Below are 27,287 nucleotides of genomic sequence, written 5' to 3'. Positions count from 1 at the left end.
AAAGTCAATTTAATAAAGTTAAAAAGTAAAGTTGGACTTTTTCTACAATCGATAGTCAATTATTACGGGTCCTTTTTTAACTTACTTGTTAATAAGGGCTGCAACGCAATGAAAGACTTCCGAATAAAGGCCAATAAGGAGACCTTCGAGAGCATCGAGTCCAGTGACATCTCTGCTTTGTTCGGTTGGACTGGGCGTTCTTAAAGCTGGCCTCGGAGTGTTTGGTGTACCAGCACCGCCTCCGTTACAGGAAAATATTATCCTACTTAATTCCTCCACCGACGTACCCAACAAATTAGCTGCTTTTTCTGCACATTCCACCCTCGCAAATTGCCAACGACTCTGTGACGTTGTACCGGCCTTGACTGCACTGGCACAGCTTAGATGGTAAATCCCAGCTAGTACCAGCCAAATGACTTTCTCATCGGTCTCAGAAACCCCTAATATCCTGAAAGCAGCGATGATACGATTGAACTCCACCATGGCACGTTGTTTGTCCTCGTGCTTTTGCAGAGGTGTGACGAATGGATTGTTCTCGGCGACTAGATTCGTCAAGTGAAGTTCTTTTCTTAGGGCACCTTCTGCTCCTGCTAGTAGACGATAAATAGCATGAAATGTTGGATCACCGTTCGCTCTTCTACCTATTCTCGATTTTTCCAAAAGCAGCACCTAAAAATGCCCATTTATTGGAATGTTCTATTTGATTTTTATAACACGCGTCTACGTATAATAATAATAATAATAATAATAATAATAAAACAATAGTCAAATTAATCTTACCTGGAGCGACGCCGAAGTAATTTGTCCAGACTGATCGAAGTCCAGACTAAAGAGTTGCGTAAAACGCGTTGCGTTCGAATTCATATGCGTCCGACTGTTTCCAAAGGCTTCAAGTACGGTGAACAAGGAATTCAACTTCTCTATGGTTAATATCTGGAGGGGGAAAGAGAGAGCGAGAGAGAGCCAGAAAGAGCGAGAAAGAGCGAGAGAGAGAGAGAGAGAGAAATAGAGAGACAGAAAGGAAGAGAGAGAGAGAGAGAGAGAGAGAAGAAATATGAAAAAGTGACAGAGAGATTTGATAAATAAAAATAAAATATTCGAGGAATGCTCGTAATCCAAGCATTCACACCTACCTTATTGACAGTGCCTGCAGTGAGTACGAGGTAATGCAGCGCGTGCTTGAAATTTGTAGTTTTTCCGGCGCCACTACGACCGAGAAAAACGAGAGAGTGATCTCTCCGAGTCGCCAACATCCCTCTGTACGCCGACTGTGCCATAGCATATACGTGAGGCGGCATATCTTCGCTCTTGCAGCCTCGGAACATATGAGCGACCTAAAAACGGATCAAAGGATCAAAGTATTGAGGAAATTATTTTCAAATAAATAAACAAATATGCTCTTCTATTGAATGCCAACTACTCTATTAAATAATACGTTATTCGAGATAAAACGTACCTTCTCCGAATATATTGCCAACGGTGCAACAGGATTTATGATAAGCATGCTGTCGCCAGCATAGGTGTGAATCAAATTACTAGCATAACGTTGTCTCAGTATGTGTAGAACAGAGGACTCATTGAGGAATCGCAATTGAGACAATTCCTCGGCCTTATCAAATTGTGGAGGGTTAGCCTGTCCAAATAATGTGAATATCGAAATAATATTATTATTTTTGTTCTTTGACGTGTGTACAGTAAATTCAATAATATTATCAGAAATGAATCGATACCTTTTCGACATCTTCTTCGTCGACGAGGAGTTCCTCGCCGGAGGTAGTCAAACATATTCGCAACTTTCCAGTGTCTGGATCCGCTGGACCACAACGCATAGCCGGAGTAAAACCGGCTCGGTGTAATAACCAGATTCTTTCGGAAGTTAGCCATGCCTGTTCCTGCGCTAGATGCTCTTCCGATCGCGCCTATAAAAGGATACCTTATCGTCATAATATTACCTAATAGCTTATTATATAGATATCGTATTAGTATATCACATTACTGTTAGCATATACAATAGGATATACGATCAAATGATTGCACCATTAATAAGAATAATATTCAACGTCGATTTTGGTCTTTTCTTAACGAATTCAATAAATATTGTGCATACAAAATAATATTAATATAATGTGATCTATTTATCGATTAAATACTATCTCTTTCTTCCTCTTATCACATTCTTTTGAACATTCTTTTGTCAATCGTAAATTCGCCTAAGAGAAATTTCAAAGATAAGAAAGGTATAAAAGTGTTGACAACACACTGCTGCTTTTCTATCGAGCACTCACCGATCGAACTCGCGAGGACGCGATACACCCACGCACATTGACCTGCTGGTATCGACAGGTCTCGAATTGCAAGCAGAATTGCAAGCTTCGGAAGTCCCATTACGAAACGATTTCTTCTTATGTTGCAAATAACTAGTGTGTACGCGGATAACATATGTACACATATTGTGTATATTGCATTTTTAACGCAAGTTAGTAACGTGTATTATGCGCTTAATGCATTACAGATATGCAGACGCTAATAACCTATTATCGACGGTTGTCATTGGATAACGCCAATTTGGCTCGAGATCGACGAACCCCCAACCTCTCATTTTTGTATATTTCTTGAAACAAATGAAATAAGAAATTCCTGTTTGTATTTGATCAGCCCTCGTAAGTAGAAAAAAAATATTAAGTATTGGGATATTATTATTCTCTGTCTTTCCTACTTGAAATATATTCGCTTCTTTGTTTCAATGAAAGAAAGACTTGTCAGTGCAGCTGCGAGTGCAAGCAACAGTCGCGCGTGTATCGATTTCCGCATCCGATTTTCTTATGAACATTCGAAGAAACGAGTGTGCGATGGCTCGTTGAGTTCTCGTTCGACCTAGTAAGGACAACGTATAGCGAATTTCCTGGTAATATATTAGCATGAATCACAGGAAGCCTTGAAGAACGGACAAGCCGCAGTCGCAGGAGCAGCAGCAGCAGCAGTTAGCAACAACACATAGTCCGTATTGTTTAGTAAACGTATGAAAAGAATAAACGCTTCCAAGTTAAGGAAAGTTGCGAGATTACGAGAAGCTGTCGTTGCCCTTTCGCTCGATCATTTTTCGAAGAATCATACAAGCATAGTCACGACACGAAACTCCGCTCTTCGCGTCTGTTCTATCCTTTTCTCTTTCTTTAATGGGTATGGGTATACGTATATATTTTCCTCTTGAAATACACTCATTACGATGTTATAACATTAGTACTTCTTCAAGTATTATATTCTCTAAATGGAAAAGGAGCCTGTTTATTGTTAAAAAGCCATGAAATCGATCAATATTTTGCTAGAAATTGCTCAAAGTAAAATGTGTTCGCATCGAAGATTTGAAAATTGCCTACCCCGAGGTTTAGCGGCGTCATTCTGTTTTGAAGAAGCACCTCGAGTCGTTTGAAATAATCCGTTTCTCTAGGCTCCTCTAATCCCTTTTTCCTATCCTCTTTCTTATATCCAGGACATCCTCCACGAGATGATCCTCCACGAGCCATCTTCTTAGCTAGGGCCATCTCCAAAAGTTCCTCCCACTCAACGACATCGTAGATCGGCGGCTTGGCAGGTCTGTGAACAATGCTATTGCGATTTCTTTTGACAATCTTCTTGGCCGAATGATTGATCCAATTTTTAACAGCGATATTAGAGCCGGCCCCTCTTAACGTCAAAATCTCCCTACTATTTGGTAATTTGTCTTGAATCTCGGCAGTAATCATTCGCCATTTTCTCTCTCTAGGCAATTTAATGACGTTACTATCGTCCCAACCTTCCTCCATCCTTTTGATCCTGTCGTCGACCAAGCCACCTCTCAAGGTATCGGCCCAACTTTCCCTTTTCTTTGACGAATTTCCGATCATGTTTCTAGACGCGCGAGAAGAATGCATCGCGAGAACAACTCGCGAAGGTGTTGTCGTATTTTTGATCGAACTCGAAACTCGATTTTTGCTCGCTTCGAGACTGTTCATGCTGTCGCTATCGCTGCAATCCCAAGAACTCATACTGTTTCTACTGCATTTTCGTAGAATATCGTTCCTAGAATTGCTCGTCAATTCTTCCCCGCCTTTATTTGCTCGCTCGATTATTTTTTCCGGATGAGCATAGATCGGCTGACGATTATTTGCATGTTTGCCGATCCCACTTGCATGCGCCTTACCACGACAGGATCTATGTAATACGTAATGTGCCCTCAACGAAGAGTCGTCCGACATCTTGGATTATAAGTATTCGGTGGAAACTAATATTCGCTTTCCTCGCTTTACCGCAATGCTTTCATTTTTATATACGTTCAGGTCAGGATTCTAACCAATCCGATTCGCACTTGGATCTACATTAGTATGTCGTGAAACACACTAGAATTCCTCATTGTCTTCTTTATTAAATGATGTTTCTTCTCATTCATTGGAAACAATGTTGTTCTTGTTAAGATTAATTGGACGAAAAGCAATCGGAAGATCGTTAGAAAGTTTTCTCTGATAAAAGTCATAAAAGCAAAATCACATTTTACTTAATCGCATTTCGCGTTAACGATMGATCGGGCAACATATCGATCGGTCTCACTCGCGACTCGTTCTCGGGTACGAGGAGGAGCGTACCGTGAGTCCCTCGAGTCTCGACTGAAGTAACACGATCTCGCGGTAAGAAGAGCAGCTGGAGGGAAGGAGAAAAAGAAAGCGAGTGAGGGAGAGGTAGGGGAGAGCTCCTTCTGTTCGCTTCGAACTGAATAAGGAACTCTCTCTCCCTCTTCCTCCTGTACGCTCTAACTCGCTTTCTATCCCTCTCGCATTCGCGTGAAAAGAAGCTCGCGTCTTTCTTTCGCTAATCAAATCTATTGATTCATTTTCTTAATAAGGATTATTGTCGTTATTGCTCTCTCTCTCTCTCTCTCTCTCTCTCTTTCTTTGACACTTTCTCAACAACACAGCCCACGCACCTTTCCACGGTCTTCTGAAACGGTTCATCATATGATATATAAATCCGACGGTTTTTTAAGAAACACATTGCGTATATTAAAATTTTCAATAAAAATAGAGTAATCATTATAGCAATCATGTATAGACATAACATTTGAATGTGATTCTAAGCTAGAAATATTGATTTGCTCGTCAAATATAATACTATTCGTCGATTAAAACGGTCGATGTTCTAGAAGGAGAGGTCGTAATACTCGAACACGAATGCGAAGCATACGCGAGAGTGATTTCCGAGAAACACTTCAGTCTCGGCTGTTTGCATTTACAGACTCCTTATCGTCTATCTATAGTTTATTCAATCAGTACGTAGGAAAAAATGAAAAGTCAATATAATGTTTAATTGTAAATCATTGAATTAGATGCCAACTATTACATTACGAAAGTGTTTTAATAAATCGTATTGTTTGATATGAAATGAAACTTTTTCCAATAATACTGGTACGAATCGTAGAATGCGAAGGGAATCCAAATCGATTTGTTCGAACAACTTATCGAGGACAATACGCAGGCGACATATCAAAGAGGAAGATTTCGGCGAGGGAGGATTCAGGGGAGGATTCGAGGGAGGATTCGTCACGTGTGATAGAGTGCAGCAGGCAGGGATATCCGCGTGCACCGCGCGTGGACTGCGCATGCAGTGCACGTGCTCTGCGCAATGCGTGCGTGAAGATTCAAGAGACATTTGCTATTTTAAGAAACTCCTAACACACCGGACTTCATCTCACGAAGTAAACCAACGCTCTCTAACTCGACTCGAAATTAAACCAAAATTGAATAGGGAAATTTAATAGGGACCGACTAAAATTTATTCGCAAAAATTAGAACAAATCGAGTTGGCAAAAATATTGGATTTCTTCTCTGGAAGTTACAAAAGACATCTTACGCAAGGTAGATTAATTCATTAAAAAAAAACCATAGATCTTAAACAAAATAACTAGACGTTTTAGGGAAAATATATAAAAAGAATATTATTCTATTTCGTTCTTATATATCTCTTCTTGTACTTTTTTGGAAAGCAATGTTAATCGTGCTGTTCTACGAATCAAATTTTCATTTCATACTTTATAACAGGTCGGTATAATTATTTCTAGTTTATTTCTAGCCAAGTTAAATTGTCGAGACGACCGATGACGCACTCTCATCATTGTTCATTTAAAGTGCAAGGGTGTAAAACGACAGAGATCGATCTATCGTAGGCAGATCGAAGCAGCTATGCGAAACACCTATGAGAAACACCTATATCGTGGGACGTCCGATGATGAATTAGAAATCGGCAAGCATTCGTCATTCGTCGTACGTTTACGTTACAATACGATAGGAAGATAATTCGTGAGCTTTTATAATCGTATTCATATGAAAGGTCTTCTTTTTTATCCAAGAAATGAATATTGTAGTTTAAAAACGTGGAGTATATATTCGGAGCACCGTCCTCCTCGAAATTCACCGTTAAACTAGCTTTTTTGTTCTCTATGAAAGTTCGTTTATCTAATGTTGTTTATATGATTTTCCATAAAAGGAAATTCTATTTACTAGGAATATTATTTCCGTTATACATACGAGACCTTCGGTAAGTAATATAAACAATATCGAATATTAGAACTTGCACAGAGAACAACGTGCCAGTCTAACGGTGCATTTCGAAGAGGACGGTACTCCAAACATATACTCGGTGTTTTTACACTACAATATACATTTCTTTCGATTAATCCTTTGCCTTCGAGCCAATTTTGGATGGCCATTTAATCGACGAAAAATCAAACTCATCTTCGTCTTATTCCATGCTTATTTTTTACTCAATATTTGTATAAAAAATCATTGAAAGAAAGTTTTTCTAAATAAATCATAAAGGATAAAATTGAAGGACAATATGAGCCAAGAATCAACCAAAGGCTCGGATATCTTTTGCGCCACCCGTGTCGATGATACAGTAGCAACTAATGTTTTCGCACGGTTACCATGTAGCGCACTCACCACTTGTTGCCGCTATTTTTACGACATTTTTACGACATCTCGGAGTGGTTCTGTGAATGAGAGCTGAACGACATATTAGATATCAACGATACGAAATATCCTAGACGCTACAATTTTTATATTCTCACACTAAAAATATAAATGTAAACTATAAAATATAAGAAATAATTAATATTTACTTGCAATTAGTTGCCCATGTACTGCGTGTACCACTAACAAGGAAAACCCGCGACTTGTAATTTTTAAACGTTTATGAAACTTTACAAATTTATATGGGATGTAAGTTACTACTATAGTATAAGTTATATGGGATGTAAAAGTACTGTAGATAAATGGAAGTGAAACAAGGATAGACCGAACAGCTACGACCACCGCTATGACCACCGCTATGACCACCGCTGTTGCTTATTACGTGAATTGCTTCAAAATTATTCATTCATTTGAGAGTTATTTTTCAACAATTTTAATCGTTAAAACCCTTCTCTAATGCTTTTCAATTTCGGCTGTTACACCATCCATCGATTACAACAAACATTTGAAACGTCAATTGGCGGAATTTTGTCCTCGACTCACACGCTCGAGGAGAATAGTTAAAATATAAAGAAACTCTTACTACGTAGTACATATCGTCCGGATCGATATTGCAACAGGCATCTACGATGCACAGCATAATGGCTCCAGGCAAAAGATATTTTTTCTTTTCAACATTATCACTTTACGCAAGTCTACACGTAAGAACCGCAGTTTGCTTGAAAACGCGCAGTACATGCATAATGTAACGATGCTGAAGAACGATAACGACATAATCACTTACACACAACGCGTACTCTGTAATTTTAGTTGCGTAATAAGTCATTTACGTACAATGTCGATGTATAATCTACATTCTGTTACATTCGTGTTCAACCCACGAAGAAAGGAAAAGATAATAAATATTAAATATGAAAATAATTGTGAAATGAAATATAAACAATTGCAATTAAGCATTGTTTATGTATTGCTTTGAAAATAAAAAAGGAAAAATCATGGAAAGTTTGTCATTTGTCGAAAAGGCCGCCGCCGACCGCACCCTACTAAACGATACGTCCCTTTTACACCAGCTTAGAACCTTGAACGGTCTACGTTATACCGCATGGATGCTTCGGCGCACCCAGTAAGAATTCGCTTCGTTAATTTGTTTTCAAATGAGACTGCGATGTATACCGAGTGATCTCTATACTAACCAGCTTAGATACAGCTTAGAAACTTAGAAACGTCATTCGAATTTTAAAGTAATCGTGAATAATCTTGACAATTGTCAAAAATTCTCTACAACTATAGAATTTCGACAAAAAATCATGTAATTTGGATACATATAGTTTTGAATCGATAGCAGCAAGTTCCTTTTGATTGAAGAAACACCGAAAGCAACCACTAGAGAACGTTACCGTCACGCATAACATTACACGCGCCAGAGAGTCCAAAAGTACCGTCCTTACCGACACTCGGTAGAACGAACTATACGCTATCATAGTATCTCGATGCTTTAAATAAGAACATTCTAATTCGAATTTCATATTTTCATCATATTATTTGATTTTATTTTACGAATAAAAGATTATACAATCGCTGTTGAAATTATGCACTAATATAAGAGCAAACATTATAGATGTAATGAGAAGTAATCAGGGAAAAAATTAACTCTTTATCTTCTAATTTTTCTTAAAAAGAAGTTTGTACCTAGCCCAAATGTCTGTTCATGCAAATGGTTTACGGTTAAAAGGGAAGAAACTAGTCATAAGGAAGCAAATTATAACACAGCCAACTAGTTTTCCTCGCTGTGATCAACTTAACGATCGATACGCTACGCATGAGAAAAGGGAGAGGAATAACTCGTATAGCTGCATCGGTGCAAAGCATTCGGTGCAAAGCAAAGTTTGTTCGTTGCTCCATTCAACGCCTATGCATTTATCTCTTTAAATACAAAGAGCAAAATATCATGGAAAAGAAAGGAAGAAAAACGATAATGCAGTTGGTTTTCCATCGCGAAAATTGTGAGACGTTGAAGACGTAACAAAGACGTATCTCTATATCTATTTTATTTGAAGCACTAAAGTTAGCAATCTGTACGTATGTGCAGAACGTCTACGTGTCGCGAAAAATCAATATTTCATTATAACAATCACTTTGCGAAGACAGAAATAATCGTTGAAATATTTTTCTTAGTTTAAAGTAAAGTTCGCGCGCGCGAGATTACAACTAGACTCGGAATGTCTGATAAAACTGTTTGCAAGTAGAACACCACGGATGAAACCATACGACCTGTGTCCCATTAATACCGATGATTATATATTGACCTCGCATGATATATCTTATAAATAACGCCTTGTTTAAATGATTTATAATAAAAAATGAAGAGTATATGATAAACTTTGAACGCTTTCTGTCCCGTTAACGTACCGAGCATAAAATCTCTCTCTCCTCTCTCTCTCTCTCTTTTTCTCTGTTTACCGCTGAAAATAAATAATTGACCAAGATAGCAAGGTTCTTTCCTCCTCATTTCACGTACATTCTTATATCAGTGTTGCGTCCGTTAGCTTCAATGGAAACAAAGCGTTAAAGTACGAAGAAGTCGGGATATGTACCGTTATGCGATTACTATGCCACTCCGTCTTTCTAGAGAATGTGGGTGGGAAGTAAGCACCTCTATGATCTCTCTTCCTTCTTTTTTTTTTGTACAATTATCAGTATGCATTCGTCTCCTTAACTATTTATTATTATTTAACTATTATACCAAAAAGGGAAATAAATGAGAATAATATAGATAAGGAAGGACTTCTTACCGTATTCTGATGAAACCGCAGGCTACCGGATCGACGGAGCGTGCCACCGCGAATATTCGCAGGTGCCAGCTCGACTTGCTGCCCGTCGCTTCCACCTCGTCTCGAGAGCTCGGATAATTCCGCGACTGGTTGCACCTAAGAGTAACACATTATTGGTTTATTACTTAATTATTATTTTGTCTTATCTGCAGGAAACGGTAGCAGCATCTGAAACGTAAACGTTCCAAAATAACTCTCAATCTACACCCACGTGCTCTTGACCTACGCGCGAAGGCCGTTGTCAATAATAATGCTGCTAACTTATATGCATTTTCGGAAAAATAATCATTTATTATTATTATTATTTGTAGAAGAAGAAAATGGAAAATTGAAAAAATTGCTACACTTATATATTCGAGTATCGAATGAAAAATGATATCGCGTCGCGATCGGTCGTGCATACCTCTTCTCGAGCGGGTGAATGAAGTGACGCACGCGCGCACGTACGCACGCGCGCACGCACGTAAGCACGTACAGGAAGCAGGATGTGAACCGGAGAAGGGAGAACTCTCGACGATCGGTCAGTCGGTAGGACAACTAAACGCAAGCGGAACCCTATGCGAATCGCGTGACCAACGAGACCGGAATCTAACGTGGCGCGTGAATTTGCGAATTTATTTTATTCATTTTTAGTTTTATTTATTTTCCCTTACGCGATCACGTATAATTCTTTACTTTTTTTACATGCTATTTTTATTCTTTTCATCGTAGTTTTGATCTAGTCAATCATTGGCCACTTTTAGTACTTATTAACGTCAAAACTTGGCAGTACATGTACGTATATGAGATAATAATGGTACGTTAAAAACTGCATATACCTATACGTCCCCGTGTCACGATAAAGCTTATCATCGAAAAAGTCTATATTAACGTTAACCTTGAAACTAAAACGAACATCGACAAATGCAACACATTATTTTTTGAATACATACATTTTTGTAAAATTATTATTGAAATTTGGAAAGACTTCGTGAGAGTGATTTAGATAGAATCGATATACCTATATATGAGATAATTTCAAAAGGTAAGGAATGATATTGCTTGGAAAACTTAGAACAAGGATGACATAATTTAGAGTGAATACATTAATCAGTCGCAAAGAATTCGAATCATCTGTCAAATCTATTAAAGAAGAAAAAGAATTCCATAGCGTCTACGGCCATGTTGTCGAGAAATGAGTTAGCGAGCATTGCACCATTGTCAAAATATTCACACAATGTATTCTTTTCTTAAATCAACAAAATAAATACCATTCCACTCTTTTCAAGAATTCATTTTTACGATTGAATTCCTATATTTGAATGTTTAAGTAATTAGATGCATAATATAAGACTTGAAAAAAGAAGTCAATAAGACGAGAACTACAAAAACTAGAACTCGAAAAATAAGCACAAATACGCAAACCCTCGAAAACATGAAGAACAATTACATGCACTAATACCACTACGATGAGTAAGATATGGCCAAACATGAACCAGTAAATGAAAGAAAATAATGCGCGTCTCAGTACCGAATTTTGCGTTTATCTAAATAATCGACAATAATAATTGACAATTGACAAGATTAGCTTCTTGACGCGTATCATCTCTTTCTACTCACTTTTTGTCATTATATAAAAAAAGATCAAAGGATTCACGGATGCTGGAGAAAGATCTTGTTGTTTTAGAAAATCTTCGCCCCTCCCAAGTGATTCTACTTTGCCAAGTATAGTCTTATTACGGAACGTGACTCATGATCCCGCTATATTCGGTTGGTTCCAACGGTAGTGGCAGCGACCACGACGACGACCACGACGCCACGACGACGACCACGACGACCACGACGATGGCCTCTTACAATAGTTAGAAAACACCATTTCTTTTTCTTCCCTTATTCTCCTCCTTTTCCTCTTCACGTAACGACACACCCTCTTATTTACGTGTTTATGGCTGCACGTTGCATACATCGACTTACTATTCGAGCTTTAAAAAATTGTTAAATAAACAAAAGTAGTCGCGATAAATGATAGAGAAGAAAATTGAAAAATTTTATGGTACACTTTCACATTTTCACATTCAATCTTCGTACATGAATGCGAGCGTGAATGCGCAAAACAAAACTGAAGAAAGATAACTCGACTCGATCCAGTAATACTCCAACCGGTTCCAATCCATCACACGATTTATCACACGATGAATCATTGATTTGGGCCAAGTTACATCTAAACCGTGATTACCACGAGCAAAGGAAAAAAAAAACATGAGAAAAAGGAAAAAGTACAAACGGGGTGTGGTGAAATATTTAGATTACAATCTTAAGATATTCCTTCGCGATATCCGTTGATCTAAAAAACACAAATTGTTCTTATCGAGCATCGAAGTAGCATGGAAAAATAAAATCTTTCGAGTTATTTTTTACAAAACTTTCTAGGCGTTTAAGTATCATATGTTCGATTCGCCACAATTTCATAAAAATAAAACTTCATCATTGTTAATTGGCTATTAATTAATTAGTTAACGTTAGATAATTAAATACTTGATTTTAAGATGAAGTTTTGCGTATTAGGGACAGTTAGGTTAAACGACGAAAGAGCACAGATATCTCAATTATAAGATTAATGAAAAATGTTTCGAATTACTTCCCCTGGATGTACAATAGGATGGATAAAGTGGAAATGAAAAAGAGTCAAGAAACGGACCGTCACGGTCCAAGAAGAGAATACTTCAGTTAAATGGCTCGTATTCTTTACGATATAGTGCTCCATAACAAGGAACGTGTCGTAACTTTGTGCCTATTCGAGAGAAACTTAACGAGAAGCGTGGAGGAGCATGGCATATCCGCTTCTTCTCGCCAAATTGTTTACTTTGGCGAATATCCAGAAACAACCAAAGAGTCAACAACGGAAAAAGACGAACAAACGTTGTAGAGAAAAAGAGAGCATGACACTCTTCTCTTGCTTTTCCAGCCATGATTCTTCTTTTTCCGCTTCTTTTTTCATCGAAATAAACAATCGACGTAATGAGGAATAGTGTACGCGAGGCGAGGGAAGGAAGACGGAAGGAAAGGGGTAGAAGAAAGGAAGGTAGGTATTATTAAAGAGCATCCAATTGTAAAGAGAAGGGGACGTACCAGACGATTTACATTTCGATGGATGAACCAATTTCGTTGAAAGTGCATATAATACAAAGAAAATTCTTCGAAATAGGCTATTTTTTTTTAATATTACCCCTTAAATAAATATACAATTTAACAAACAAATAAAAATCAACTATTTTGTTTCGACAGCAAATCTTTCGAATATGAAAATACTTTGAAGAGAAAGCAGTCTGTAACAACAATCACTTTCGGTTATTGTATGGTAAGAAAAGTGCATTCAACTTTGCTGCCAATGCCTCATTCATTGTCGATTAAAATCCACTCATTTCGTATGCTTACTGCCTCTACTATTACACTTTGTTAACATTAGGATGGATGCTCATATTTGAACTATGCGCGATGTATAGATATTATTAAAAGAAAGATAAAAATAGCAAAAGGAGGACCAAATTGTGGACTTACCTTGACCGTGACACTGCTGCCAGATCCTTTGATAAGATCGATGATCTCTTCCCTAGACTTATCGTCAACATTGATTCCATTAACTTCGATAAGTCGGTCACCTGGCAGAAGACCAGTGTCGTTGTTATGCTGGACTAGAGTACCAGGTTCGGCGAAAATAACAGGTCTCATTTGCGTAACGCCACTGGCAGCACGTTCGACGACAACGGCACGACGCAGGGAAAAACCAAAATCGTTGCGAGGAGGTGGCTGTCTTTGGATCGTCAGTTCTCGTGGTTCCGGGAGTTCGAGAGGCACAATTTCCGGTAGCTGAAGTTCGACTCCCTGTTCTTCGAAAGAAGCTGAAGATCGCCATCTACAGAAACCCTGAGATTCGCCAACCGGCGAGAGACTGAACGGTGGGGTAGCAAAACTCGAATTTGTCGTGTCCGTCAAGGAATCGGCCGACGGGCTGGCGCTCGTTACCACCTGAAAATGCAATATAATACGAGGCCATCAAGCTTCGTCGACAACGACGGTAACAATAATTATTATACATTTCCATTAATACCTGAAGTAGCTTCGACTCGGCCGGGTGGTGGTGATGATGATGATGTTGCTGCTGCTGCTGCTGTTGATGATGCTGCTGTTGATGATGCTGCTGTTGATGTTGATGTTCCTGCTGTTGTTGGAATTGCTGTGTTGTCTGATGGTGGTATAAATGTTGATGATGAAGAGAAGCCTGTTGAGAAGATATTCGCCAAGATTGAACGTCCTCCTCGGAAGGACTGCAAATTTCGTCCTTTGAAAGACCAATAGCCATTGCACCTAAGCTTGGCGAGTGCGTAGGCGGTACATTCTGATAGGCTATCACTTCGTTCTGCAAAGTGTTCCTCACCAACAAATTACTAGCCTCTTGGTAACCAGCTTCATTCCCGTTCGGTAAAACGACCTCTTCCGAAAGGACATTGATTGTACCACTGGTGATACTTAATCTTGGCCCTTTTAATATCCCTCTTTTTGGTGGTTTCGGTGGAAGGGGAGGGAGATTCTTGGCACCAGCGTTTGTCGTCGTTGTGCTCAAAGAGGTCAACGATGTCTCCGACGAGTCGCTCTGCGTCAAACCATCAGGCGTTCTCATTGTCCAACCCGAGCCTGTACCACCACCCAACGCCGTATTTCCTGTTCCACCCGTAGTGTTCTGCGCGTTCTCCAATAGATTCCGATCCAAATGAGCAAAAAAAGACGCGCTATAATCGGCTGTTATACCGCTAGGTAGTTTTTCTTTTTCCTTTCTGCGTCCTGGTATTTTCAGAGATCTTCGAACCTGTCCGAACAAAAATGCTCTATTTTCTTTCATTATTCTTTCTTTACCCGTTTGATGGATTATCATTGTTACGATTACACAATCAAAATATTGTTTACCGATTCAATTGAACGCTCAAGAATTGATAAGTTGTATAGTATGCTTATTCGATTATTTACTCATTTTTACCCGACAAAAGTTATTGATGCGACTTGTATTATATATATAGATATATTGTTCACAAATTTCTTCTTCGCTAGATGTTCGCTTGTCTGCATTTAACGCGACGTTCATGACGTTCCCAGACCGCAGCTTTGCTATTGTAACCATGAAAGCATATCGAAGGATGCGATAGTTGGTGCGAAAAGCCAATAAGATAGGTGGATTCGAAAGGCACCAACATTTATCGCGATTCCATTTTTATTTCCTTCGAATAATCTTATTAAAATTAGGATGATCAATATCTCGTTAATTTACTTAGATGTACGTATGTATCATATATCCTATTAGTTGGAAATGACAGGAAAAATCATTATTTTTTCTATCTTCGTATAATTTTTCTATTAAATGGCTTAACAGTAAATAACTTATTTATTCGTGTCTTCTATCGATTTCACAAGGTTTCAAACATTATCAGTTAATTGTCCTCTTTTTTTATCGGTACATCCGATAACGTTAATATATCAATGTAACATATAAGAATCCATTTTGCTGCAATAAAATATTGTGATTGATACGTAAAAATATACGTTATTGAATGCGTATCATATTAGAAATACTGTTTATAAAAAGAAAAATATAAACGATCCGAATATAAGTAGTAACAAAAAACAAAATAATCGGTAAGTCTTCCGCGTCGTCCAATTTGAATTCTATTTTCGTTTAGAGTAGTAAACTGGCAAAATAAATAATATGTGTTATGTTATGGTACTTACAGAATTCGTCTTCAAATCCTCTAACAGATAGGCGTAGAAGAATTATAGGTTTATTTGGAAAAAATTCAAAGTGACGTTGCTACATTCGTCGAGAAGAAAAATTGATCTGATAAAAATATTTCTGATCGTACTTTTAATAACGGAGTAATCTCTACTGAAACGAAGAGAGATGGCTGAGATATTAAAAGTCGCATTCTAAACATTTTCTAATGCGTTTTTTGTTGTATCTATCAATTTTTTTTCGCAATCATTTCTTTTTTAATTTTTACTTAAAGAAGAACAGAATCACACTGTATATCAATACCTTACTACACATAGACATATGCATTCTTATCATTTACTTCTATACGATTTGCTCGCACATGAGTATACGTTTGTTGTCACACACATACATCCATATCTGTTATTTATAACTTGCTTATAAATTTAGATATATTCTTACTTAATCATATATAATATAATATATACATTCGTATAACTTGCTAAACAAGGTGTCCCAAAAGTAATTCAATCTGACTGACAAATAATGTTTCTCCACGCGTATTTGGAATCCTTGAAATGAAAAAGAAAATATTATAATTCTATTAACCCTTTGCCTTACGTTTTATTAATTAAACAAAGATGCGTGTCCAGATTATTTCACTTAAACAAAGTTCGTTTGTTTGGTTGATATTTTTGATTACTATCAGTAAAGTGAGTTTTGGGACATCCTGTATGTAAATATAAATAGGTAAATAAGTTTAAATGAGTCTCACCTCATCGAGTCGTAGAAGTTCCTCAGCAGACATACTCCCTCGATCCCTTTTCTTGACATCCTTCCTTTCCTTTTTTTCCCTCTTTCTCTTCTCCTTGTCGTCCTTCTCCGTGGCCTTCTTCATGAAGTTGAACATTTTCTCGCTCGCGCGACACTTCAAAAACGATACAGCACGTTCGACCAGCTGAGAAGACGATGGCGATAACGATCACTCTCTCCTTCTTTTTTACACAGGTATAATCAACAAATAAACGTAGTACTCACCGCCGATACGAAGATAATAATGTTTTTCTCACTTTGAAAAATTGCGCGCGACTCGTCATCGACACGCGTGCTTCGACGATGCGACACGACGCGAAGCACACGCACGCGCACGCACAAACGAACACAAGCACACTTCGGAGAAATTTACGAACGCGCACAAAACGACATTGGCTAGTTGAGAGAGCACTGTCGATGGAAGGAAAGGGGATAGGTTGCAGGTGGATGGTGGGAGATCAGGGAGAAGGAAGTGGTACGCGAGTATATATAGGGCGTGTGTGTTTCGAGAGTGAGAGTGAGATTGAGAGAGAGAAAGGATGGTATGGTAGAATTATCGAACCCCAGCAAGGTAAATTCGAGGAATCGTTGCTACTCGATTGTCGTGGTCGCAGTCGCAGTTATCGTTATCGCTTCGTCAAGAACGAAGCCGCAAGGGCGTAAACCACCGGCCGGAGCAACTTCCTCTTGTGTTTTCTTCATGATGCTTCCAAACTATGCGGAAATGATGGCCGTCGATGCGATGACGGTGCGACGGCGGTGCGATGACGACTGCGACTTTTTCTCCAAATAATGTCTCACTGACAATCTTTCCCGGTATATTTAAACGTGTCTTCAATGCGATTGGCTTGATGATTACCTCGGGTAAAGGCAGAGTTCAGTTCGTTGCTTCGTCAGACTCGCGCGCGCACGTGCCTACCTAACGTACAAGGTAAATCATCTATGTATTTCGCATTGCAACTTTCGCTGTGCACTTTGCGTTGTCTCTCTCTTTATCCCTTTTCATCATTCTCTAACCACACGAGTATATTCGTAATACACTGCGACGTCGCATTGCGTAAAGAACGCGAAAAAGGAAGCGAGAGAGAGATAACGTGCTGAGTGCTTTTCCTCTCCCTCTCTCTCTCTTTCCCTATCTACTTGTCACTTTTCACCGTACCTTTCTCGTTCTCGGCGGCCACCACTACCATCAAATACAGCGCCAATCGATCGCTCGCTCCTTCGTATTTCGTTCGCCCATTCGTTCGTGTTCGTCGTGTCGGGTGAAAAGCGAAAAGGAGAGAGAAAGAAAATGATGTGCATTTAATCATAAGTCAATCTCGCTAGTAAAACCGAGAAAGAGAGAGAGAGGAAAAGAGAAAAATATAGCAATAAAAAGGCCCCCTCCCAAAAAATAAATTTCATATCGGTGCGTGATAGAACCCCGCCGACGTCTACAGTGTTCCGCTCAGCCGGCGTTTTTTTGCTCAACCGTAGAAACTCTTTCTTTCTTATGGAAGAGGAGGAATGAACGTTTAGTTTGATATTAGACATCGAAAAGATACAGGAGCGCAACCACTAAGCGACAGCACCAACGTTGTATTCCAAATACGTGTGTTGCTTGTTGCACTACACGCAGGCACGCACGGACACATATATATACATATAAATGGACAAGGAGAAGTAGTAACTAGCGACGCTGAGGTGTCATGTCGTTACACGAACCCTCTTCGTATAACAGCACCTTCTTCCTCTTCCTCTTTTCGTTGACGCGAGTCCTCGTGCTCGAAGACGACGTCGCACTCGACATCGGTTTCGTCCCACTGTCTTGGTTTTTCCCCTCACATGAGTCGGTCGAAGATTCTCGCCACGACGATTGCTGTTGGCTCGACGACGAGGACGACGAGGACGACGAGGACGAGGACGAGGACGAGGACGAGGACGACGTGAGAGCCAGGTGAAATTCGACGGCGTGCATAAGTTACTACGTAAGATCGAGAGCAGCAACGACTGACCTGTGTGCTCGCCGCCGCCGCCGCCGCCACCGCCGGTACACGTACGGTACGATCCTCGCCGCACATTCTCCTCCCCACAAAGCTTCGTCCATTTCCGAGATCAGCCGAACATCCACGAGGACGAATTCGCGCTTGCGCCTTCCACTCGAACGTTACTCGAGGACATATTTTTCGATTTTGTACTATTTCGAGGCTTCGACTCCTTCGATCGATAACGTACCGACTTGCCAATTCACATTTTATCTTCATTTTTTTGTTCAATCTTTTTCATTAAAATACAGGTACATTAGTTATTGTATTATTAGCAAATTATTCGTGCTCTTTCCGATTGTAAATTTCCTCCGGTAGATGTCAGTATTTTCAAGAAAACGCCTCTTCATTTCTTATCAATCGATAACGTTCTTCGATAACGACACCTCGACGAGTCCTCTTCGAGACAAGATGTTGTATCGTCGAATATTAAAAACATGTTTTCTCATGATCAACAAAAGCACGACAATGAGTATTGCGCGCACCGGGAACAACGTTGCGATGAATCGTGCTTTTACTAGCAATTCCTCTACGAATTCCTCTAAGAATTGTTCGACCATTAGGGAGATCGTTGAAAAATGGAGTCACCGGTTTGAGAGCGAGGCCATACCAGAACCCGTTGAATCGATCGAGCACATCGTCGCGCACGTCGTAGCTTTAAAAAAGGTACAAAATATAACATTTGTATATTTCTCTGTATTACGTACATTGCCATTTTGTAGTGTTGACTTTTTCTTTTCCAAATAGAACAGTGAAATAATTAACTTGAAATAGTTTTTCACGCTTTCCATTTTATTTCCAGCTTCTAGATGTCACAAATTTTCAAGATAAACGACTTACGGAAGATCAATTGAAGGAGTTAGAGTCACTTTGCGAATGCAGATTGTCCAGGTAACAAATGTGATAACAGTATGAAAAATAAGAATATTTGGTATTCGTTGTTTAGATCACATTGTATTGCGTAATTTCATGAAAATGAAGTCCCACAGGATGCCGGTTCAGTATATAATTGGTGAATGGGACTTTAGAGATATTACCTTGAAATTAGTTCCCCCCGTTTTTATTCCACGCCCGGAAACGGAAATAATAGTGGATATTATTTTGAAAAGGCTGAGTTATTTGCAAGAAGCTCATCATGAAATTCTTGAAATCGGTTGTGGTTCTGGCGCGATATCACTAGCATTGGCACACTCCTCCGACAAGGTACGCTGTATTTATGAGTATATTAATTAATTAATAATAATTGAAAAACTCCAAGAATAATTATAACGTTATTACAGGTGATTAAAATAAACGGGATAAATATAATTATGGAAAAAATAGTTCGGAGTAAATTTTCATACTATTCTAGGTTAAATGTATAGCAGTCGATAATAATCCGCATGCTTGCGATTTAACAAAACAAAATTGCAGCAAGCTTGGCTTGCGAGAAAGAGTGACCGTAATGCAGGCAACATTGGAAGAAGATGGAACATTAACATCATCTGACAGTACAAATTTACAAGATAGAAGTTTCTCTTTTATCGTTAGTAATCCGCCGTATGTGCCAACCAAGGATATATTAAGATTAGAGCCAGAAATTAAAATGTACGTAATTCTAGAATTCAGATTATCATGGTTTTAAGAATGGAGTAGTACACACGCACTCGTATACATATTTTGTACTCTTATTTTTTTTCGGATATACACAGTTACGAGGATTTAAGGGCTTTAGATGGTGGAATAGATGGACTGAAGATTATCAAGCCTCTTATACAGTACAGTGCCAAGGCATTGAAGCCAGGAGGTCGTCTCTTTATCGAAGTAGATCCAGTACATCCCGAATATATAAGTTTCTTCGTGAAAAAATACGATACTCTAAAGCTGCATTACGAGCATACTTATAAAGACTTTTGCAATAACGATCGATTCGTCGAAATATCTAAGATTGTGTAAAAATACGTTATTCGTTCTGATATTCGTTTAAACGGAGAAACACTTTACTCGTTATATACGCCATGTTTTATAATTTTATCCATGATATCAAACATTGTTAGGTATTATCGTATTTAAATACAATCAACAAAGTCTTATTACTCGTTGATCAAATTCTATGATATTTTAATCGTAAAACGTATTCCATCACGACAGTGTTTCGATAGCTGTCGGTCGTCAATTGAAAATTACTTACAATCATTTACGTGATAGATCGAATTATGGTATTTACAATGATACATGTTTCAAATTGATCAAGATAAAATGAAAGTTATATTAATCGATTAAACCTAATGAACAATCTTGTGTATTATGTTTTATGCTGGCATAAATACAAATGCGTAATGTGTGCTAATGACTTATGAAATTGATACCGATATCGATCTACCGAGAAATTGGTTAGCAATCCTGCGACATATAAACGCCGTGCTGATAAAGTCAAGAATTTTCGTCGATTCAATTGTTTCGCGCGCGCGCGTTGGAATCGTTAATAAATTCTTTATCGCGGAGAGAACTTTTCCAATTCTTTTTTGATACTGCTGATTAAAGGTACCGCTGGATCTTCCGGCGAGAGTTGAGAATCCGCTAGAATACGTTTGGTATCCACTTCTGGTAGATTAGGTTTGTGAAAGGGACCAGCACTAAGCGGTCTCGAACCCCAAGTACCATTACGTGGATGATTCGACTGATCAGTTTCAGGAATGTCTTCTACTAAATTTCTTCTTGATATAGACGTGCGAGGTCGAGTATTTAATTCTGCCAGCGTTGTTGACGTCAGACTAAAAACGAGTACGTGTACACGCGTACTTTAATTTGAAAAAGAAGATAGAAATAAAAAATTACCTGTTCCTGTCTTCGGTAAATATCGCGAGAGCATTCGTCGCGCGTACGGCAGAGTTCGGACGAGTGTTCGTCGCTTGGAATTCTCTAGGCTTGGGCTCTCTGCTTCCGAAGAGGCTGAACGAGTCCTCGAGGAGTTCGTGGAGGCGTCTTCTAGCACGACCCACGGGACCACCCGAACCCACGAAGACCTGTTCGACGTCCGATATTTCGGATGTACCGTTACCACCTGGTAATAATGCAAAACTTTCGAGAGAATGCGCGACCGGATGAGTCATTTCCATTGATTTCGCTGGCGAAACCGTTACCGAGCTAATCGAAATATCAGTATTAAAATGTACCATCTTATTTCATGACATATTTCGAGAAAAATTTCGAAAAAATTCTTTCGATAACGGTTGATTCGCTTTCGTCTCGCATCAATGTATAAATATAAAGGTAAAGGGTTATAAGGGAAGATGGATAAGCGTCGCACCTTCCGTAGATAATCCTTGTCTCCTAAGAGTCCAAACGATAGGTCCAACGACTCCGGGGTCTCGAAAAGTACTGGTTGCTCTGGTTAAAAACGACTCGCCGCCGATTTTTTCATTTCTAGCATAGCCATTGTTCCTGCATCTTCCACTTTCGGGAGAATCTACGTCCAGATGCTTGACCTAATGAGGTAAAAGACTTTTCCAACGTGTCGTCTAGTAGCAAAAGCAACGACATAACATAACATGGATGAACTCTTACTGTTACTGGCTCGAGGACTCTTGAAAGTGGTTCTACGTTTCGCATACTCGGAAATTGCTTGCAAGAAGGCATGGACAGATAAGAACGCGGCGAGGCTAAGACTTCTTCTTCTTCTTCTTCTTCTTGCCTCGGGTAACCATTTTCAAGAGATTCCAACATCTCCGTATGATCAGCAATAGTATCCATCGAATCCGGAGTTCTTGGTGGATCGATGGCGTTAGTTCTCATCATTCTACCCTGGCTAATTCTGTATTTTATATGCAGTTTTTATATCGTTTGATTTGTTGGATGTCCATTTTGTAAATTGTACTTTATATCGTTACCTTGTTTTTCTTGAAGGTTGGTCCTCGATGCTCCAAGGACCAACTACAACAGGTTTCTTAGATTCCTCCTCGTCGTCGTTATCCGTGGAAAACTCGTCGACGCTACGATGAAGACTGTCGGTCGTATCAGGAGTTCTCGAAAGAGTTCTTGGGGTTTGTCTTTGACTGGTACCATCGATCTGCCAAAAAAATATAACTTTAGGGGATGACACGCAATTTGGATATTTACTTGGACTCTAACAACGCTAATTACAATCGATATCGTCATGCCAACGAGAGGAGAGTATAAATTCATCTTCGTAATACCCCTTTATTCTTTTGCGATCGCATGTAAACGTTAATACGAATATCATTTTCCATCTCCGCTCAAGAGCGGAGAATTCAATTCAAGAGAATTATTTGGTCACATCACGCGACCGGAAACATTCTTACGATTGTATCTGGCCAAACGCTTCTTCACCCTTTTCATCAAAGGGAGAAGAAGAAGAACTTTTCTACCGATAATTTGCGATTCAAACTAATCGGCCCTAGCCCTATTTGCATTTTAATGCGAAAATGTTATAATAGAAAATAAATATTCTTACCTTGCCTTCCGCCGAGTCAGGCGTCAAGAAAGTTGCGTTGTCGACCCCAGGAGATGGTAGAACATAATCCCGTTCCTTTTTAAGTATACTTTTATTCGGTGGTGCTACGACAGCGCTGTGAGCTCGTTTTCTCTTGGCTATTAGGACTAAACCAGTGAGAAGTAGGCCTAATAAGATTACAGCAGCTCCGGCAGCTCCAACTAGCAACCAAACGTCTCTTTTTCTCGAAAGGGCTAAGGGCCTCGTCTCTTTTATATACGCTAAAAATGATTTGACAAATTATCATTTGGCAAATAAATCGCTACTTGAATAAATCTATACGTTCCCCAAATGATACAGAAATTTGGTCCTTTTTTGTTACTAAGGGTCTTCAGGGTTATACGCGAATATAAACTCACGTTCGCTTCGAATAATAACAGGTACACCAAGCTCAAGAGCAACTTCTTGAGACGAGAGTAGAGCCATGTCTCTGGCGGCTGTCTCGGCTGGCACAGGTTTTCCACCAAGATGAACGGAATAGATCAATCTAGTACCTTCGCTCTCGGTCGTGCTCGTATTATGCATTCTGACCTGTACGACGCCATCCAAAGAGCGTAATTTTGACGAAACAGTAGAGTTGATATCCATATTGCTTTCTTCGGACGACTTCGAACTAAAGTTTATTAGGTGTTGATCTTTAAAAATCATCGATGATGAATTAGTATCCGTTATGTCATCGTCTTCTTCTTTCTTCAAACTTGTCAGTAGAATTTTTGTCAAGCCCAGATGGTTCCAAGTCGATTCGATTTTTTGCGAATACTTTCCATCGTCTTTTTCATTGAAATCTTTGCGAGTTTGACTATCGTTGTTTCGAAATTTGGAGGAAACTTTTCTTCCGCGTTTGGATACTTTAATCATTTGCTCTTTCGACGATTCGATTGAACTTGTCGTTGGAATCGTTACATTTTCTTTCAACGACTTTTGTCCAGTTGTCTAAAATAGTAATTGTATCAAAGATTCGCGCTCGTTAAACTAAATAGGTAGTATTGCATATATTGTCACCATTTGTTCGTGGAATCCTCGTTGTTCCGTAGCTCTACGAGCTCTAGGATCGGTTGAAAGAAGACCAAGGTGACGTTGTTGTTGCCTTGAAAATGCGATCCGATAGAGACGAGCCAATTTCAACTCAATCTTCTGTGGTATGGATTCCCCGGCACGTAAAACGGTCAATAACCAATATCTATTTCGCATAAATATTGTATCAAATAAAATGTAATATTATTCTCCTGTGTGATCTTGCGAAAAATATATGAATTAACATTAATAACCTGGGTCCAGGATCTTCGCCAATCAGAACCCCAATGTCTTGGTCCTCGTCGTCATCGTTCAAACGCGGAGTGGGATTAATGCAAGTCGTGCATTCGGGTCCTTGAGGAATCGATCCATACGGTGGGCCAGGTGCCGAAACGCCTTTATTATCGCGATCATTTGGAGAATAGATGGTAACCGTATGATGAACCGTTTTAGTCTCGTAAAATGTCAAACCTTGATTTGGATCCACCCATGGTGGAGCATCATCTATACCAGTCCAAAAAAAATCTTGCAGATGAACTCTACGACCAGGTAGATGCTCGATTAAGATTATCTCGTCTTCTGAAATTAAAAAATGCGACGAACATTGAATGCAAAAGCTATCGTAAGCGAAATACACCCACGCATGCCCTGCTCGACTATAAGAATTTAATCTTCCAAGCTTTCACGTTGCAAGGGCAGAAGGAAGAAACGATAAATAAGAGTTATTCAAGTCCGCTAGAATATGGTGGACGGATAGAGTAAAAAGTTGGAAAATCCTTTCCGATAATAATCGGCGAAAGAGAGCAATGACCTATAGTAGTATAGGGAAGGAGGGTGAACTCGTGTCACGACAATGCTAGGGATGAAACAATCGTCCACGGAAAGAAACGAACCGTACCTGTCCTTTTATCACGCGATCTCGTGACGGAAAGACGGCAACATGTCTCGTGAAAATTGCATCATTATCTCCCAATCAAAATATTAGCTTTTAAACAAATGTTAAAGCACTTGTCGGGGTACCTTCAACTTTTGCGTTCTAATGGAATTCAATCGAATGAATGGAGCAAATAGCTATCGATATAAAAAGTATCTATGTAATAGATAAACTATAATGCGTCTCTTGACGCATCTATCTAGTTGGATTTAATAATAAAGTTTTCATAATATTTTATATATGTAAAAGATTAAATATAAATCGAACGGACAAAGTTTATTTGTTATTAATGCAATCATCGATACGTGTACACATGTGTACGCTAGTATATTTTCCACGGGTATCTTTTATGCAATTTTATTCTATATCCTACGCGATAAAAAGTCTTTAACTGGGCCGAATAAGAACTTATCTTTAAAATAGAAAAAAGTAATAGTTTGGTTTTATTTCCAAATTTTCTCAGAGGGTATTTTAATGATCAGTTAAGTTGTCTTTTTTATTAATTTACATTCGCTCGAAAATATTACAATTGTGTGTATTAAAAAAGGAATAATCTTAAGTGCCAGATACAAATATGCGTATTTTTCTTGATCCACATTTGATTAAAAATCTTTGGAGATGGGCCAGACAATGCGAGCCATCCAAATATCGAATCGAGTCCATTCGCTTCGATTAAACAAAGTCCATTCTTTGATCGTTCCTTTTTTTTGCACTTTTCTACGCCGCTAGGACGACCTGGTTTTACGGTCGGTTTGCGTTTCCGGTCCGGAAACTTCGGCGAAGTGTTCAACGTCCAACGCATTCAAGTGTCGCGCGTCCCTCGCGTTCGAATAAAAAACGAAATCTTAATCGAATCTCGGAATCCATCTATTTGTTGGATAATGCGTGCCCTTCTTTCATTTGTTGTCGAAATACTCATACGTATTATCATCAGCTTTATGTGCACCACCCAGCGCAAAGATATTTTTAGACGGCAATGGTCAGATGTTAAATCAATAGAAAACCGAGTTCCTATGGTGAGAATCGGTGAAATTGATTTTGAATAGCCCTACGTGAAGTTATGCCTTTCTACCTCGCATCTCCCGGCGGTATCTCGCGAGAGAGATACCAACGTGCCGGATATCTAATGGAAATCTTTCTGGAATCGATTTGTCTTTGACGAAATTTATTTGTCATCAAATTTCTAGATTCAAATTTGGAATTTCGAGAGGAACGAAATATAAATTCGTGAAATATATGGAAAGTTTCGTAGAATGATCGTAGTATCGCACGCGTAGTATCGCACGTGCAGGTATCGTGCCGATAATAATATCGATTACCTGGCGCGCACTTGCGGCAAGCGTTAAATTACTTAAGTTTACCTACCTACCCCTACCTATTCTCTAAGCTGCCGATGGACTTTCTAGTTGCAAATGCGCAAATTAATGAACTACCACCCTTACACGAGGCACACACGGATGTCTCTTTAGCTGTGTTTTCAATAATACGATCAAAATCGATCAACCACGTGTGCATTTGCCACGAAATATTCGTACGTATACTATCTTTTCCGAAAATTTCATTGACTCCTCTGGCATTTGCGAGGATAAATCTTTGACGCTAAATCTTTGAGTAGGATTTTAGGTATAATGTAAAACTAACCAGCACCAGGTGGCAGAGTAGCTTGAACCCTCGTTGTGGCGGAACTTTGTAAAACCAAGATCACTATCTGTACGACAGCACCAAGGGAAGCGGAAAATGCTGTTCGTACGAAAGTCCAAAGTAGCATCGCGCGTTGGCCGATGAGCGGCCGAGCTCGTGCACCGCTCTACTGAACTATGCCTCGACCCTTGTGCTATACCTTTCCACCTCTCTTTACGATTCCACCTATATACAGGGTGTCGCGTCGAATACTTACCCGGTATAAATGATATTATAATAACGAAATAAATTAGAGAAAACAAAGGAAAGTAATATAACGATATATTTATATTTATCTCTTTTTAATCATTACCATACGAACCGTTACTTACAAATCATGCTGTAATTGTGATCCTTTCAGGGAGAGAGTCTTTACATGTCTGTAATGCGTGTAATGTTTCTTTACGAAGAAAAAAGAAAAAAAAAGAAAAAAAGAAAATGAAGTATCATTATCGTTATAATCTTCCTTAATTAAATCGTTATCATGATTGATTTTAATCATTATCATACTTATACTCCGTAGTAACGTGCTAAATAATACAAATATAACGTTAATTCGATACATTAGTGTAATAGATCGGGCACTTTAGTAAGGAAAAATAATAATAATAATAATACGTGTTTTTTTTCTTCGCTTGCATCCGAAGCGACGAGTAAACGTTCGTTTTTTTTCTAGTTTTTCTTTCTCTCTCTCTCTCTCTCTCTCTCTCTCTCTCTCTCTCTCTCTCTCTCTCTCTCTCTCTCTCTCTCTCTCTCTCTCTCTC

General features: G+C 39.0%; 4 protein-coding genes and 1 long non-coding RNA gene across 13 annotated transcripts in view; 2 read left to right on the top strand and 3 right to left on the bottom strand.

Annotated features, from left to right (window-relative positions):
- LOC106787959 (unconventional myosin-XVIIIa) overlaps window positions 1-18,419 on the bottom strand; it is a 39,150-nt gene extending 20,731 nt beyond the window's left edge. The window contains exons 1-10 of one of the 8 annotated variants that reach the window (XM_014750753.1): window positions 16,605-18,419; window positions 16,342-16,524; window positions 13,917-14,672; window positions 13,367-13,834; window positions 9,791-9,925; window positions 1,731-1,919; window positions 1,457-1,633; window positions 1,134-1,334; window positions 781-933; window positions 86-669 (exon numbers count right to left, since the gene is read on the bottom strand). In XM_014750753.1, coding sequence (XP_014606239.1) covers window positions 86-669; window positions 781-933; window positions 1,134-1,334; window positions 1,457-1,633; window positions 1,731-1,919; window positions 9,791-9,925; window positions 13,367-13,834; window positions 13,917-14,672; window positions 16,342-16,476 — 2,798 coding nt within the window. In that variant the 5' untranslated portion in view covers window positions 16,477-16,524; window positions 16,605-18,419. Of the gene's footprint in view, window positions 1-85; window positions 670-780; window positions 934-1,133; window positions 1,335-1,456; window positions 1,634-1,730; window positions 1,920-2,285; window positions 2,354-3,377; window positions 4,638-7,581; window positions 7,883-9,790; window positions 9,926-13,366; window positions 13,835-13,916; window positions 14,673-16,341 lie in introns of those variants that run through there. The other 7 variants (XM_014750755.1, XM_014750756.1, XM_014750752.1 and 4 more) reach the window with 7 other exon arrangements.
- Window positions 18,420-18,438: 19 nt separating this feature from the next.
- Window positions 18,439-20,732, top strand: LOC106787963 (hemK methyltransferase family member 1). The gene is made up of 5 exons (XM_014750766.1): window positions 18,439-19,069; window positions 19,206-19,294; window positions 19,393-19,606; window positions 19,755-19,990; window positions 20,095-20,732. The coding sequence occupies exons 1-5, from the start codon at window positions 18,722-18,724 to the stop codon at window positions 20,336-20,338; spliced, it is 1,131 nt and encodes a 376-aa protein (XP_014606252.1). The 5' UTR covers window positions 18,439-18,721; the 3' UTR covers window positions 20,339-20,732.
- LOC106787962 lies at window positions 20,480-23,988 on the bottom strand. The gene is made up of 7 exons (XM_014750765.1): window positions 23,255-23,988; window positions 22,857-23,116; window positions 22,273-22,451; window positions 21,950-22,196; window positions 21,693-21,870; window positions 21,221-21,446; window positions 20,480-21,156 (listed from the first exon to the last, which is right to left on the bottom strand). Exons 1-7 carry the CDS (start codon window positions 23,751-23,753, stop codon window positions 20,877-20,879), a joined length of 1,869 nt encoding a protein of 622 aa, XP_014606251.1. The 5' UTR covers window positions 23,754-23,988; the 3' UTR covers window positions 20,480-20,876.
- A 371-nt stretch (window positions 23,989-24,359) lies between these two features.
- LOC106787960 (protein kibra) overlaps window positions 24,360-27,287 on the bottom strand; it is a 30,364-nt gene continuing 27,436 nt past the window's right edge. For both annotated transcript variants that reach the window (XM_014750762.1, XM_014750763.1), the window contains one exon: window positions 24,360-24,488. In XM_014750762.1, coding sequence (XP_014606248.1) covers window positions 24,449-24,488 — 40 coding nt within the window. In that variant the 3' untranslated portion in view covers window positions 24,360-24,448. The remainder of the gene's footprint in view (window positions 24,489-27,287) is intronic.
- Window positions 24,496-26,783, top strand: LOC106787965. Its single transcript, XR_001381855.1, has 2 exons — window positions 24,496-26,374; window positions 26,459-26,783. It is a non-coding gene; the product is annotated as an uncharacterized LOC106787965 (long non-coding RNA).

The sequence above is a fragment of the Polistes canadensis genome, unplaced genomic scaffold (genome assembly GCF_001313835.1).
Source record: "Polistes canadensis isolate GaletaPanama2010 unplaced genomic scaffold, ASM131383v1 scaffold_121, whole genome shotgun sequence".
In the NCBI taxonomy this organism is placed as follows: domain Eukaryota; kingdom Metazoa; phylum Arthropoda; class Insecta; order Hymenoptera; family Vespidae; genus Polistes; species Polistes canadensis.
The sequence above is the reverse complement of the archived record's forward strand: the minus strand, read 5'-3'. Positions and strand labels throughout refer to the sequence as shown.

Excerpts from the sequence above, each read along its gene's own strand:
- LOC106787963 (XM_014750766.1), top strand. The coding sequence starts at position 18,722 with ATGTCAGTATTTTCAAGAAAACGCCTCTTCATTTCTTATCAATCGATA. Across the intron at positions 19,295-19,392 it reads TGCGAATGCAGATTGTCCAG|GATGCCGGTTCAGTATATAA; the intron begins GTAACAAATGTG and ends GAAGTCCCACAG. Across the intron at positions 19,607-19,754 it reads TGGCACACTCCTCCGACAAG|GTTAAATGTATAGCAGTCGA; the intron begins GTACGCTGTATT and ends ATACTATTCTAG.
- LOC106787962 (XM_014750765.1), bottom strand. The coding sequence starts at position 23,753 with ATGATTAAAGTATCCAAACGCGGAAGAAAAGTTTCCTCCAAATTTCGA. Across the intron at positions 22,197-22,272 it reads CAACCTTCAAGAAAAACAAG|AATTAGCCAGGGTAGAATGA; the intron begins GTAACGATATAA and ends TATAAAATACAG. Across the intron at positions 21,871-21,949 it reads GAGTCCTCGAGCCAGTAACA|GTCAAGCATCTGGACGTAGA; the intron begins GTAAGAGTTCAT and ends TTACCTCATTAG.